This window comes from Peromyscus californicus, unplaced genomic scaffold, assembly GCF_007827085.1.
Source record: "Peromyscus californicus insignis strain IS unplaced genomic scaffold, ASM782708v3 Scaffold_2__1_contigs__length_46816999, whole genome shotgun sequence".
In the NCBI taxonomy this organism is placed as follows: Eukaryota; Metazoa; Chordata; class Mammalia; order Rodentia; family Cricetidae; genus Peromyscus; species Peromyscus californicus.
In genome coordinates, this window is record NW_026294540.1 from 10,976,196 (window position 1) to 10,991,785 (window position 15,590).

Here is a 15,590-nt window from a genome sequence, read left to right on the forward strand (position 1 = left end):
ATGCAGGGAAGGAAAACAAGAAAGAATCTGGCTGTGAGCGGTAAGGGCGGGCAGGAGGGAGGGCTCGCGGCGCAGACTTTTGACTTTCGGAAGCATGTGGAGATCTTGCTCGGTCAAACATTTAACCAAAGTGGATGCCGCCCCCACCCCGCTGGGGAGCAGGAGCATCTGTTGCTTTCCCGAGCTCCCACCCATGCCCATCTCTTCCAGAACCTTGCTTGCCCTGCTTTGTCTCGGCAGAGTGCCCTCTCCCAGCCTCAGCCACACTGTTTGGCTTGGACCGAGCCGGCCCTGGCTCTGCTGGCAGCTGACCGGAGCCTGCCAGCAGAGCCAGGGATCATGGTGGGCGAGCCCTGGAGCCAGTCAACAGGAGCTGCATCTGGCACTTGTCCTGGGTCAGCTGGGAAACAGGGGCTCTTTCTGTCCTCCGGCTGCACGAGAAGGAAGTCAGCAGGACCCTTGACTTCCAAAGTCTGAGCATGTTCACATGGCCTGTCACGGTCCGCAATCTCTCCTGATACGCATGCTGAGTTTGAGCACTGGGCGATGAGTCCACTTGGTTAATCTACCGAGAAGTGGCTCTGTGACAGTCTGGTTCCCACAATCCACACTGTACACGAGATTTCCACAGGAGGAGCCCAGTGTTTGGACGCTGTCATTTGCAATGGCCGATGGAAAGAAAGCAGACGTGTGGTGCACACAGCCACACAGGCTAGGACAGAAGGGGTCAGGTCTGCAGGGCAACTGGGTTCTAAGATCTCTCTGACCTGGAAATGCATGCAGACCAGGGTCATTGGGTACGGCCATTCACAAGGCTCTCTCCACAAACTTATAAAAAGCACACAGAGGAGACCATTGACACTCACTAAAATGTACGTATTTTAAAGTGTAGGGCTTGGCAATTGTGTTTTTTGGTGTTGTCGGGGATGGAACCCAGGGCCCTAGGGGTGCTCTACCGCTGAGCTACACCCTCAGCCCCACCAGGTATGATGTCTGTGCACACCTGTGAAAGCAGATGCTAAATCAAGAAGTTAAACCAGCTGGGGCTGGGCAGCACAGGCCTGGAGGCCCAGCTACCTGAGAGGCCCAGGCAGGAAGATTGCAAGGTGAAAGTCTGCCTGGGTTATAGAGTGAGTTCAAGTCCACCCAGACTCGAAAACTGCCTCAGAATAAAATGTAGGGCTGGTGGGATGGCTCAGAGGGTTAAGGTTCGTGCTGCCAAGCCTGATGACCTCAGTTCCACCCCCAGGATCCACACGGACGAAGTAGAGAACTGATTCCCATGGCTGTCCTCCGACTTCCACACATGCACAAATAGACACAGTAAATAATTAAATACTAAAAATAAGCCAAGTATGATGATGGCACATGCCTTTAATCACAGTTCTGTAGAGGTGGAGGCAGGTGGATCTCTTTAAGGTCAAGGCCAGCCTGGTCTATATAGCAAGTTCCAGGTCAGCCAGTATTACATAGCAAGACCCTGTCTCCCCCTAAACAAACAAACAAACCCAACACATTAATTAGTTAAATGAATGAATGAATCAAAAGTAACGGTTGGCCAGAAACACAACACACCAGGAAAGCACTAGCTTGGTCAACCCCTGGCACCGAAAAAATAAACTAAAAAGATAAATAAATAAAGTCCCGGTGTGGTGGCCTCGCCTTTAATCCCAGCACTCGGGAGGCAGAGGCAGGCAGATCTCCGAGTTCAAGACCAGCCTGGTCTACAGAGTCAGTTCCAGGACATCCAGGGCAACACAGAGAAACCCCGTCTCAAAAAAACCCAAAATTCACCAATAAGAAACCTAAGTAAGAGGATGACAGCCGTCACTTGCTCTGCCTCCTGTCCTACCCCAGAGGACCACTCAGCTGCTACCTTGCCTGACGACTCTGCATGGCTGAGAACGTTGTTTAAGACATTGCCCAGTCTGCTCACGCGCCTGCCTCCTCTCACCATAACCATCCTGAAGTGCAGCTGCGTCGAGTCGTGCATCAGCTCTGCACGACTGAGCATACTCCCTTTTGTAACTCACGGTGTTCCCCCGACTTCCCGACACCCATAGACAACTGCCTCAGGTGCAGCTGCTGAGGCGCCAGGCTTGATGTGGGGTGTGCGCTCTCATTCCTTTGGTAAATAAATACCTAGAGGTCAGATGACGGGTCACAAGCTTTAACTTCTCAAAAGTACACACTAGACCAGGCAGAGTGGCCCGATGCAATCCCAGCACTCTGGGGATGGGGGCAGGAGGATCATGACAGACTTGGGCTACAGTGAAACCCTGCCTCGAAAAGAAGAACCCCCCAAACAAATTCCCCTAATAATAATACCTTTCTCCATTCCCACGAGCTGCTTGAGCCTTCCATTTCTGTGGACCCTCACCCACCAGTGTGCTCTCTTCAAGCTCTCCAGAAGGTGTGTTTCCCGGAGCTGCACCTTAAGCTCGCAGCTTCAATCCTGCAGATCCCCAACGCTGAGCTCCATCGCTTATGTCTAGTAGCCCCCAACATCCTACCACACCACCCCCCAGTCCCATGGTGGGGACGGAACTTAGGGATCCGTGCACACCAGACAAGCGCTCCACGAGGGAGCCGCAGCCTCAGCGCCCCCACAGCTTCCCTAGGCAGGGGGTCGTGCTACTGGAAAACACGGGTTGCTTCCCGACAGCCGTGCAAATGACAGTGTGTCGACCCGACCCTGGGCTCCTCCTGGGGATACCTTGTAAGGTGTGGTCGTGGAGAACCAGACTGCTCGATTCATTTCTCCCTGTCTAACCCAGACGCCTTGTTCCTCTGCTGGTCACAGCTCTGGAGCAAGTCTCATGCGCACAAGTGTGTGCGTGCACGTGCTTGTGAGCACAGAGTGCAGGTAGGAAGCTCCCAACAGAAGGCACAGCCCCAATGGAATGGGGACGAAAGCACACAGCGTCACTTCCAGCTCTAGTGTGATGTGTTGCTGAGCTCCACTTCAACTGGGCACACGCGTTCTATTGTATCCCAGACTTGGAACCAACAGTTTGCCTTGCTCAAGGGCATCCGAGGACAGACCCCCCTGGAGGCTCCTGGTCAGCCCATGACCCACCCTCTGCAGGAGCACCTGCAGAGGCGGCCAGTACCCCGACACAGGGCCTCTGGAGGAGGCTCTGAAGCCACTGCCCGCCGATGCTGGAGCAGAGAGGAGACTCAGCGCCTCTTGGGAAAAGACGCTGGCCCTTCTGAGCTTGCAACTGGGAGCGTCAATGTGTTTACAGGTAGGCAGCAATGACCACAAGAAAACAGGAAAGGCTGAGGATGTGGCTCAGTGGATAGAGGGTTTGCCTAGCATGTTCAGAGACCCAGGTTCAACCCCCAGCACCACATATCTATAAGTTGAAACTGGGCTTGGTAGCACATATGTGTAGTTCCAGTACTTAGGAGGTTGAGACAGGAGGATGAGAGTTCAAGGTCATCCTCTGCTACAGTTTGCAACCAGCCTGATCTTCCTAAGACTGCCAAACAAACAAAAATCACAAGCTGACTAACGAATCAACAAAAGCAGACAGGCAGATGCAGGTGGTTTGAGAAACAACCCCAAACTCAGGCACTGCCCTGAGGGGGTCAGCAGTTCCTGGGCTGTGTGCTGGGGCCCGAGGGCTCCCACCAACACTGCCTAGCTGAGCTGCTCTGCTCCAAGACGACCAGAACACTGTCAGCACACAGGAGCCTCTCCCTTTGCCCACCAACCTATCTCGAAGTCACTCGGCTTTGTCCTGGAATGACACACAGGCACATCACCAACACAGAACGGCTTCTCCCTCACTAGGGAGAACACCTTTCGCATTCTGCGGCTGACACCACGTCCAGATGTGAGCAAATGTGTCTAGAATTGGAGGATCTGCCACAGAGGACCACCGGCTGGTTGTGAAGAGGCAGGATGGGGGTGCTGAGAGTGTGCTGTCCTGGCTGGTTGTGAAGAGGCAGGATGGGGGTGCTGAGAGTGTGCTGTCCTGGCTGGTTGTGAAGAGGCAGGATGGGGGTGCTGGGAGTGTGCTGTCCTTGGCCTCTAACAGCAGAGGGAACAGCTGAATCAACACAGGCAGGTGGGGCCGCAGGAAGTGGACAGGCCCCGCCCCTAGGATCAAAATGATTCCCCACGGAGTCCTGCCTCGAGCTCTCCTCGCTGGCCACTGCCACCAGCACCAGATAACGGATAAAATAGGTGCAACTGTGTCAACTTCTTTGTCTTTGTAATCTCTCTTCTTAAACTGGCCCTTCTGCTTTGCCACAGCTGGAACCATCTCTCCTGGACCAGCCCAACCCCTTCCATGGACTTGTCCTTTAGCTGTTCTGCCCCATGGCCTTTTCTATATCAGAGAAATCCGCTGTGTGTGTGTGTGTGTGTGTGTGTGTGTGTGTGTGTGTGTGTGTGTGTGTGTATGTGTGTGTCTATGTGCATCTGTGTCTGTGTGTCTGTGTACGTGTATATGTGTGCCTGAGTGTTTCTGTGTGGGTATCTATGTGTTTGTGTATGTCTGTCTATGTGTGTCTGTGTACATGTCCATGTGTGCCTGAGTGTCTCTGTGTATTTCTGTGTGTATCTATGTATTTGTGTCTCTGTATGTCTGTATGTGTATTACTGTGTGTATGTTTGTGTGTCTCTGTATGTCTGTGTGTGTTTGTGTGTCTCTGTGTATGCCTGTGTGTTCCTATGTGTGTGTCTGTGTATTTGTCTGTGTATGTCTGTGTGTGTGTCTATGTGTGTCTGTGTATCTGTGTCCGTGTATCTGTGTGTGTGTGTGTGTCTGTGTGTGTGAACCTCCCAGTTCACCTTAAGAAAACTAAGGCAGGGCTGGGGAGACAGCTCGGCTGGTACAGTGCTTGTGGATAAGCTCAAGGACCCTCTCTCAGATGCCCAGCTGCCTGTGGTGGGGCTATACCCCCAGCACTGAGATGAGGTACCAGGTAGGTCCTGGGGGCCCTGGCCAACAAGTCTAAACTAAACCCATGAGCTTCAGGTTCAGCACAGGCCCTGTCTCAAACAAGACACTGGAATACAACCTCTGGCCTCCACACATGTATGTATGGGCATGTATAACCCACCACACACACACACACACACACACACACACACAGCTAGTTGGTACTGATCTTCTGCTTCCCTGGGAAACCCTAAGCATTTACCCCTCAGCACTCACTCCAATTAAAATGGCCCCTCTCAGGTCATCTACCCATTCACCACTCTGGCTCCTTAGTCGCTCTGGAACTTTTGGCCTAAAGGACCTTTAAGCAGTCAGCTCTCTCCGGCTTTTCAGCTTCCCATCCTCACGCTGTCTCAGGACCGACTGCCCTTGGCTCCTCTACGTAGTCCCACGGCCATTTGTCTCTGACTCCTGACCCCACACGGCCCAGTGAATGCTCAGAACCTGACATGCTTGCCTGTTCCCCTGGCTAAATGTCAGCTCTCCGAGGACACAGGCCTTTGTCACGGTCACTGCGGTGTCCCCAGAGCCCAGAACAGTGTCAGTCCGGTGCATACAGGATCAGCAAATCTGTCAGAACCGATGTGACATGAAGGATCTCTCCCTGAAGCCCACAGGCTCCCACGGAGTTCTGAACAACAGGTGGCCAGAGGCCGAGGGCACAGAGCTGGGCACAGGACCTGGCAGCGTTTACCCACAGTGCACTAGGCGGTGCCCAGGGGTGTTAAGGGGCTTGACACGGTCCCTCTGTATACAGACCCTTCTAAAAGCACAGAAAGGAGCCATGCTTATTCACATGTCCGGGTGGGCAGTCGAGCGCCTCCCCCCACTTTGTTCCCTTCATTCAACCCTTCTCCATGGAGAACACAACGCAGAACTTGGCAAGGCTTGGGACCTGTTAGTGGCTCTCCCGCGGGGACAGGGCTGAAAGGCTCTGGGTAACCTGGGTCACCGAAGGGCTTTTCAGGGAAGCCACAGGTGATTCCATAAAGCCTCCTTCAGTCCATGCAGGTGGCTGGGCAGGGCATTTAGGGATTACGGAAAGGTCATAAGTGGTGGGCAGGGAGCCACTAGCTCTCCCAGCCCTTTCACGTGGAGGTTTTGGTGGCTTCAGGTCCAAAAGCTCTCGCAGTCTGAGCTGCAACTCCCTGCCTGTGCCTGCTCGGCTGCCGGGCTCTGAGGCTGGAGTCGCTCCAGCTCCTGAGGGCCCATTGTGCCTTGTATGAGCTGTGCTCAGGGGCTCGGCAGCCTTCCAGAGGGAAAGGACAGTTAAGGGCCCCACGGCAGGGCAGAAGGGACGTGTCAAGGCTGAGAGGGCGGAACGAGTGGCCTGCGAGTTCAGAGGGGGAACTGATCTCGGGAAGTAAGCAGAGAATGCCCTGTGGCTTCTCGGTGTGTCGCCACAGTGCGTGGTCTAGCCCCTGACCCCGCTGAGGCCTTGCTCCCTGGATCTGCTCCAGAATCCCTGGCTATGCAGCCCCAGCCCCGGTGACCACTGACATCCACCTACCCTGGTGACAAGACCTGTTCAGCCTCCTCCCACAGAGCTTCCCAGGAGAATTAGGCAGCACATCTCCAGGTAAAAAGAGCCGGCTTCATACAACATCACCCCCAGTGTAGCTCCTCATTACAGATTGCTGCGGCAGACCCTCTCCAACCCGGACTATTAAAGACCCCACCGGCGTTCTCCCCTGGGACTTGACTACGTCCCTGCCTGGAGCACAAAGGCACCTTCCAGATGACCTGCAGGGCCAGGAGCAAGGCATACCACGAGAGGCACGATGGAGGGGCCAGGATGACATCAGCAGGGGCTGGTCACGGGGCTGGCCTTCCTCAGCTTCCTCCAAGGACAACAGCTGGCCTCTGCGTTTCCACTTGCCTGGGGGGCAGCTGGAAACGCGAAGAGACGTAGGGACAGGGTCCGAGGGGACAGCAGAAATGCAGTCTCCCTGGCTCTGACACCCACAGCTTGGAACAAGACAGAGGAGGCGAGGCTCAGGGACACTCAGCCACTGGGAAGTTGGCATTGGAAGCCTGGGGGAACGTTCCCTAGCAGCAAACAGGGTGTTCTCCACTGCCAGTGCCCTGGGCAGAGCTCTCCTTTCAAACTCGGGCTGAGCAGACAGACATAAAGACCTTGACCACTAAAGATCTGTGTAGTCCCCTCCCCGGAAGTCCTCCCTTAGCCCTGGCCAAGGGCCCAGAACCGTGACCATAAAGTTATCGGAGACCGGAGAGAAGGAATGAAAAGCACCAGGACGCAAAACAACCACCCAGACTGACAGAACACGGCCCGCCTCCATCCCTGAGACGCAGACAGCCCAGGATGACCCAAGTGCACAGATGGCCATGCCGCCTCTACACTGATGTCACGGGCCCAGCCGCTCCCTGCGAACAGCTGGCTGCCTCGCATGCAGCCTCCGAAATGGCCCTGCAGGGACTCTGAGGATTCCGCTCGCTGGAGCACAGCACGATGCAGCATCCTGGTGCAGTGGATAAATAGAAAGGGCTTCCATATGCCAGCCATAAAGCTGGGGAAAAGAGAGGCGAGGGAGGGAGAGGGATGAGAGGGAGCGGGTGGGCAGGAGAGGGGCTGCGCTGCCCGCACACACCCAGCAGGCAAGGCAGCCACTGCTGGCCTTGAGGCCTGGAGAGGGCGGCTGGGCCCGATGCAAGAGTTCAGACCTGATTGGTGCTGGGAAGTCCACCACACTCTGCCTTTCCAACTGCCCTCCGCTCACACGCTCTTAAACACACACCCAGCACACATGTCCTCTGCGGTTCCAGAAAATCCCTTCCATGGGCTCCCCTGCCACCATCGGTAGTCCTCCTCCGTGGGGCCTCAGTTTCCCCACCCACGCACTGGGGACCCGCGGCAGCTGTGCTCTGGGCACAGCAGAAATAAATGCAAATACCCAGGAAGCACCCAGAGCCCTCTGGAAACGGGAGCCCACCAGAATGACAATGAGCATCCACGGAACTGCTTGCCAGTTGTCGCTGAGAGTCCCACTCCATGGGCAAAACTTGAGGAGGGGAAATAAAGCAGAGGGCTGCCGGGGGGGGGGGGGGGGGGGGGGGGGGGGGGGGTGTTTGCAGGGGCTGTGGCGCCGTGCCGCTCCTGTGTGGGCGGTGCTTCAAGGACCCCCCAGGTGGAAACTGAGCAGTAAAGGGGCAAAAGGCGGAGGAGCAGGCAGGAAGCACGCTGCCCTCCTCCAAGCCTCTGTTTTCTGGTAAATGGCTGTGAGACGGGGTGGGGAGTGGACCCCGGTATTAGCTCCTGTAGTGAAGGCACAGCTAGGCACACACACGCTGGCCTCTAGGAAGGTCAAGCTGGCCCTGGGCCTTCCTGGGTCCGATGGCTGGCACCACCTCAACGCCTGTCCTGCCAAAGGCTTACTCGGGCCCAAGGAGCGACAGAAGGCTCTGCGGGACAGCTTGCCGGTCAGGCGCGGTTTTAGAAGTCCTGGCTCGGAAGTGGTCAGGATAAAGCTGTGTGCCAACTCTAACTCTGTCTGCAGGCCACCTGACCGGGACTCGAGTGGCAAATCCAAAGGGATTCGTCCGTGCAGCCTGCCCTACCAGGTCTAGGGGGGAAGGGGGAGCGGCGGTGGCGGCAAAGGGCCAGAAGGTCGAAAGCAATAAACAGAGGAAGAGGAAGGAGGCAGGAGCAGGGCAGAGACAGCTGGCCCTGGGGAGTCTGGAGGGAGGGGGGGAGGGGAAGGGGGCAGGCAGGGGGAGGCTGGGAAAGGAGACCAAGGGTGTCACGGGCATGGCAGGTGGTACTGCCTACAGTGCCCACCCTCCCCCTCAAAACCACAGAAGAGGAGGGACTGGCCATGTCTATAATCCCGGCACTTGGAAGACAGATAAGCAGCCCATTCTAGAATGGGGAGAGGGGTAGAGAGTGGGGAGTCCAGGCAGGAAGCATAAACAGGCAGCGAACAAGGTATACTTGGAAAGCTCAAGAGAATTCTGAAATCCAGAAGCTTAACGAGTCGCAAAGAGGTTAAGGCCGAGGCAGGGGACTGGCAACAGTGAAGGTATTCACTCCCACTGGAGCCCCTCGGGACCACGCTTTGTTCTAAGGGCTCAGCAGGTGGTAGATACAGAACACAAATGCCCCAGGAGCTGGACCCTGCTGTTATGCCGCCATCCGCCAAGTGGGGGCACTGTGGGGCAGTGAAGGGACTTCCCCAAGGTCAGAGAGGGAGCCTGAGTTCCCATCTCCCCTCTGCTGCCTCTGACAGGACAAGGTTATGGGTTACAGGTGTGGACTCCCAAGCTGCTGGCTCCCAAGACTCCAGTATCTCGGCAGTGGGCCGCCCGAGGACCCACAGCCACGGGGCCCATCTGGTCCAAGCCCATCTTTGCTCACTCTACCTGTATCAAACCACAAGATCCATTTCTGCCACGGCACACTCACACCAGAGGCCAACCACAGCCACGCTGATGGGCTTCAATGACATTCCGGGAGCAGAGCCGTCTGGTCCCTGCCGTCCCCTATGGTTTGGTAATCCATACATGACACTGCTGTGGAACCATCCTCTTCTACACTATGAATATGTATGACTCTCATCGGTTAATACAAAGCTGACAGGCCGGAGGCTGGACAGGAAGTTAGGGGGGAAAGCCAAACTGAGGATGATGGGAGGGAGGGTGGAGTTGAGAGTCGCCAGCCAGCGGCAGAGGAAGCAAGATGAGAACGCTGTGCTGAGAAAAGGTACCAAGCCACGTGGCTAAATATAGATAAGAATTATGGGTTAATTTAAGCGTAAGAGCTGGTTAGTAATAAGCCTGAGCTACCGGCTGAGTATTTATAATTAATGTAAGCCTCTGAATGGTTGCTCAGGAACTGGCCAGCAGGAGAGAACTGTCTGTTTACATGACACCACCTTCTTCAGGTCATGAATTTCCAGGCCCAGCTTGGACCTGTAACACCTGCTCTCCAGTGGTGGGGTGTGTCACACAGTGGTTTTCTATGCTCATCACCACCTCACACTTAATCCTAGCACCGACTGGGCACTTGCCTTGCAGAGTGCTCAGAATATCTCAAACATGTAAGGGCTCAAAGACACACATGTGCACATGCACATACATACACACTACCCCATTCGCTGCTCCTTGGTGGAGACCTCAGCATCTGTACAGACATCTGGTCATGATTACTTGGAAGCACCTAAAATACTGTGAGCCCCACTTCAGGGACTAGAGCCCTTTGGGCCCCTGCAGGCCAGCAGACAACCCATACTCCCAGGACAGGACTAGCTCAAACTCAACCAATACAGGGCTGCAGCTGAGCCCTGCCTGATCCACAGTACCGACCCAGCAGCTACCAGGGTCATTTGCCAGGAGGGTTGCCTGGACCCAGCTCTGTGAATGCTGCACCTGCCAGCATCTGGGGTGCATCTGGGGCTGCTGCAAGCCACTCTGTTCAGAAAAGCAGCAGTCAGGGCACAGGCACCCCTAGAAAGTGACATTAGGAGGAAGTCTACGTCCTAAAAGACCCGGATGTCTGGGCACAATGAGCAGTCCACGTCTCCAGGGAGCTGAAACCCTGGGTGGTCAGTGACCAGGCGTGAGCTGAGTTCTCTTTCTTTTGCCTCAATCTAGTAGGACAGCAGCCTGAAGGAGACATTATAAAGAGACCTGCACTGGAGGCCTGGAAGGGAGCTCCTGACTGGACTGTCCAGGGCATAGGAGTGGGGGGGAGGGGTGGGGTGGGCATCAAGGAAATTAACCATCCTCAGATTCAGATGTCTGTCTAGAGTGCACAGGGGTGGGGAGTAGAGGTTTGGGGGGCATGAAGGAAGTTAACTATCTTCAGATGCTCAGCCCAGGATCGCTGGAGTCAGAAAATCAGCTCCCAATCCCTAAGAGGAAGTCAGAATTCAGAATGAGGAAGAGCTGGGCTCGGAGAGAGACCTTCCTCTATGACTCGGGGCTCAAGAGGACACCACCTGCAGTGTGGCCACTTTATTGTGGATGATGGAGCCCTGACACTTTGTTACTAAGTTTCCACCCCTCCCTTGTGACTGAATACAGTGACCCTCCTGTTTAATCTTTACACGGGACTCTGACTTAGCTGTTCAGCAACACCGTCTTACAGATGAAGAAATTGAGGCTCAGCACAAAAAAATGCTTAGAACTTTGTTCTAAGTGGTTCAGCGGTCATATCAACTTCCTCCCTTTGCTGAAGAAACCTACACAACTGAGGAAACATTAAAATCCCAGACTAGACTAATCTGTGGGCACCTCCACCACCATCACCCTGCTCCTCCATCACACAGACTCCTAAAGCTGAAGAATTCTCCCAGCCATCCCCAGCTTCAGGCTCTGCAGCCCCTTCACATTCTGGGACACTGCCCAGTCTCCAGATAGAAATGGGGGGTGGGGGGGGACCCACTATGTAACAGATTGAAATGGCCGACTGGCCTAGAGGCCGAGTGGCTTCAATACTAATAAAAATCAAGCCTTGGTGAGGTTCCAGATCCGCTTCAGGGTCTGCATGACGATGACCATGATCGCAAATGACGAGGCAGGCCGGCCAAGTGTGAACAGCCGAGCTCGTGAGAAGAGGGGACCCTTGAGAGCCACAGAGAGAAGACATCACGCTCGCTGCTGACGACCACCCACAAGTGCGGGCCGATGCAGCCGGTGGCCTGGAGCGGCTCCAGGCCATTAGCCAGGGCCGAGCTCCATCGTCGTCACCCAGCTGACTTTCCACAAGAGCTAAGCGAGTCAGAGAAAGAAAATGAAATGAAGTAGCATTCTACTAAAGAGAGACATCTTTAAGAGATGGTGGGGGGGGGGGGGCAGGCAGTCTCCAAATGGCAGGGTCGGGGAGCTCAGATGTGAGGGAAGGCAGTGGGTGGTGTGGGAGGGGGACCAAGCGGCATAGATTGATGCTACAATTATAAGAAACGAGCAGGCTGGAGGCTGAGTGAGACCTCCATGTCCAAACTGCAGGCTGCTCTAGGGAAGCAGGTCTCATCAGGGCTATTCTGGTCAGATGGACATGAGGGAATCTCTTCCTTACCCCAGAGGACTCGAGGGGCTGGTGGTGAAGCTGTGACTCCCATCTCGGATAGCAAGCGCACAGGGGAGGCATATGAGACCTGGTCTTGCCTTTATTAAACCTGCTGTGCTCAGAAACAGCAGCCACCTACCCGGCCGGGCACTCTACCTCCCTACCCCATCACACCCAGCCAGCTCCGACTGGTGTCACCAACTGGAACAGACCCTACAAACCCGGCCTGAACCGGGTGAACGAGGAGGAGATGGTAATCCTACTGTGATTCTCTGCCAGCTCGCCAAAACCCCGTTTCCTCACAGCCGTTAGGAACCCGTCACTCTGCAAAGTGAACCCAGATTAGCTACGGCAGATTCGGGCCTCCAGGAGCTGGGCTGTGAGTGGCCACTGTGTGACGGGGCACGGTGCAGTGTGGCCGTGTTCTGGGATCAGCTCCATCCATGCTGGAAGGAAAAGGAGCCAGGCCTCCAGCAAAGGAAGACTAGCGGAGACAGAGGCCCCAGGTGGGGACGGCGAGAGCCGGGCACAGGAAGCGGGTGCGGCGCTGCCCACCTGTCAGCCTCGTCGCTGGGAACTGAGCCAGGACAACTAAAGAAAGTTCTGGCCGGGCGGTGGTGGCGCACGTCTTTAATCCCAGCACTCGGGAGGCAGAGCCAGGAGGATCTCTGTGAGTTCGAGGCCAGCCTGGGCTACCAAGTGAGTTCCAGGAAAGGCGCAAAGCTACACAGAGAAACCCTGTCTCGAAAAACCAAAAAAAAAAAAGAAAGTTCTAGGCCAGTCGGGGCTATGTTGTGAGACCCTGCCTCAAAAAAAACAAAACCAGACCAGTCCTAGCACTTGGGAGGCAGAGGCAGGTGGATCGCCGAGTTTGAGGCCAGCCTGGGCTACACATCCCAGGTCGGTCAGGGGCTGCATGGTAAGGCAGCCCTGGCCACATCAATTTCTCTTCTTTCTCTTTTGTTTGTTCTGAGGATTAAGGACTTGGTCTAAAACAGGGCTCTGAGGTCACCACCAGTTCCAAGGTGGCTCACCAGACCCTGTGACTTGAGGCCTGCCTGGGTGGATGCCTTCCTCCCACACCTCCACAAGCTTGACTGTAAAATGGGAGCAAACTCTACACACATCTTGAGTGGGGATGACTGCCTGTAGCGCGCGCACACACACACACACACACACACACACACACACACACACACAAAATCAGTCAGTCAGTCACCGACAAGGGCAGCAACAGTGGCCAGAGAGACCGTCAGTTAAGCGGTATGCAAGTCACTCCATTTGCAGCTCCTGTATTTGTTGTCCAGCCAAAGAGCAAGGGGGACACTTGCGGAATATGAGGGGGGATCTGCAAGTGTCCTAACCCAGCGGAGTCTGGGAAGCCACCACCAATTTCACCAGGGAGTTGTCCAATCATAACAGCCTTCCAGAGAGAATCTGTGCCCTGCACCATATCTCGAATAACTCAAAGCCGCCCCAGGCAGGAACACAGCGCTGGCTGCCACCCGCACCGAGAACACGGGGAGGGAGAGATCGCTGAGCCAGAACCTGGCATTTCATAGAATCTGTAATCTCGGGATCTGAGCTGGACTCCCAGAGGGCAGGGTGGGCGGCTGTGGGAGAGGGTTTCTGCTTTGGGAGGAACCAAGTGACAGAGCTCAACCACCCAGCTGCGCAGAGGGACACCCGCCCCATCCCTGATCAAGATGGAGGCTTGGGGCCTGGGTGGATTCCATGGGGATACAGCAGGTACAATGGGCCTGGCCTTAGAGGCCACTCTGATCTGGGGCTGGGCTGAAGGGATCAAGAAGGACACAGCAGGAGGGTGGGGTGGTCCGCTCCCACTTCCTGCCTCCTGCTGCCAGGATGAGACTAATTTAAGTAGCTCCCTGACCAGGGAAGGGTAGTCTGGGACGGTCCTGTAGGCTTCTCACGGTCCAGATGTTTCCCAGCACCTCTGAAGCAGGAGGGTGCTAGGCTTCCAAGATGTGCAATGCATGCAGCCTGGGGAGGCTCAGGGAGCCTGAGTCAGAGAATAAACCTCCAAACCTGGCTCCTGCCCCCACCACATGGCCAGAGTCTCCAAGACCAACCCACCTTGTGGTTACCGGTTTCAGGGACAACCATCTATAATATCACCACCTGACAGTCCTACCCAAAACACTCCACATATCCAGCCAAGGCAAGATGGTCTCTGTCAGCTGGGATTCCTTGCTCCAGTACCAACCCATCATAATGGTGGCCATCTACCAAGCCTCCCCCTGGAATACTCCAGGCCCTGTGGTCACTAGGAAGGCTCCTGTTTCAACCTCACGACAGTACCGAAGAGCAGTCTTGGTGTGGCTATCTCTTTATGAATGAGGGGACCCAAGCTTGGAGACGTGCTGCAGCCTGCCTGAGGGGCACAGACCCTGCTATGCTGGACTGACACTCAGCTGCTCTGACCCATCGCGCAGGCTCATCCCACGCCTGCCTAAGGCACCTGATTGGTCTAATAAAGCTGAACGGCCAATAGCTGGGCAGGAGAGGGATAGACGGGGCTGGCAGGCAGAGAGAATAAACAGGAGGAGAAATCTGGCCTTGAGAGAGAAGGAGAAGAGAAATAGGGAGAAAGAGAGGGCCTCGCCTGGGGCCAGACGCCAGGCAGCCACGCGTCAGCCATGGAGACAGCGGGAAAGGAAGATATACAGAAAGAAAGGTGAAAGCCCACGGCAAAACATAGATAAAGAGAAACAGGTTAAAACAAGAGTTAAGCTAAGGCCAAACATTCAAAACTAATAACAAGTCTCTGTGTCATGATTTGGGAGCTGGTTGGTGGCCCAAAAGAGAAAGCCTGTTTACAAGGGAGGCCTGGCATCCCATCTCAACCTTGACTCCCACCCTCCCCAGCTCCCACTTTTTAAACCGTGGTAGTGACCTAAGTGAATGTAGTGGCTTAATTAAGAAAAACAGCTTAGATGCAAGACTGTAAAACATCGGTAGCGAACTTCTGCCCTCTGGGGTTCTCCCATTGTGCTGTAAGCCTGTATTTAAGACCTCTTCCCTCCTTCAATAAACAGCATTCGGCATAAAAAAAAAAAAAAAAAGAAAATATAAAGACTTTAAATTCTTTTCCTATTGTCATTCTTCAGCATATATCTTTAGATTGTATTTTTAGAATGTTTGATTTTTAAACAGTGATGTTTGAGTTGCTAACCTGAGTTTCTTAAATTAAAAAAAAAAATCACTAAATCAATTCTGGCTTAGGATTAGGACAGAATTTCTAACAGTTTGAGAGGACCCTAAACTTACTCCTGCACTGTGTACTAAGTATTTATGCAAAGCAACGTTCTCAGGATTGATTATAAGCTCCAAATATCGATCGGCTCTAGGAAACGTTGGCATCTCTGCATGCTGCACTGTAAAGTATTCAGCCAAGATTTGATCCCGCACGTAAAAACAGACAAGCACATTGGTCTCACTTAGGGTGGAAATTTGCCTTCATCTTCAATAAATGGTAAAATTATACATACCAAAGAACTGTTCTCAAATAAACATCTTGGGCTGCTGAGATGACTCTGTGGGTTAAGCTCTTGCCGCCAAGCCTGAGGACCTGAGTCTGATGCTCA

The 15,590-nt window shown here is 54.5% G+C and overlaps 1 protein-coding gene across 2 annotated transcripts in view; it reads right to left on the reverse strand.

Annotated features, from left to right (window-relative positions):
- Tpcn1 (two pore segment channel 1) overlaps positions 1-15,590 on the reverse strand; it is a 56,892-nt gene that overhangs the window by 27,941 nt on the left and 13,361 nt on the right. Inside the window, exon 1 of one of the 2 annotated variants that reach the window (XM_052755210.1) lies at positions 6,724-6,924. The exons of the other annotated variant lie outside the window; for it this stretch is intronic. Coding sequence (XP_052611170.1) covers positions 6,724-6,757 — 34 coding nt within the window. The 5' untranslated portion in view covers positions 6,758-6,924. Of the gene's footprint in view, positions 1-6,723; positions 6,925-15,590 lie in introns of those variants that run through there. 2 annotated transcript variants of the gene reach the window in all.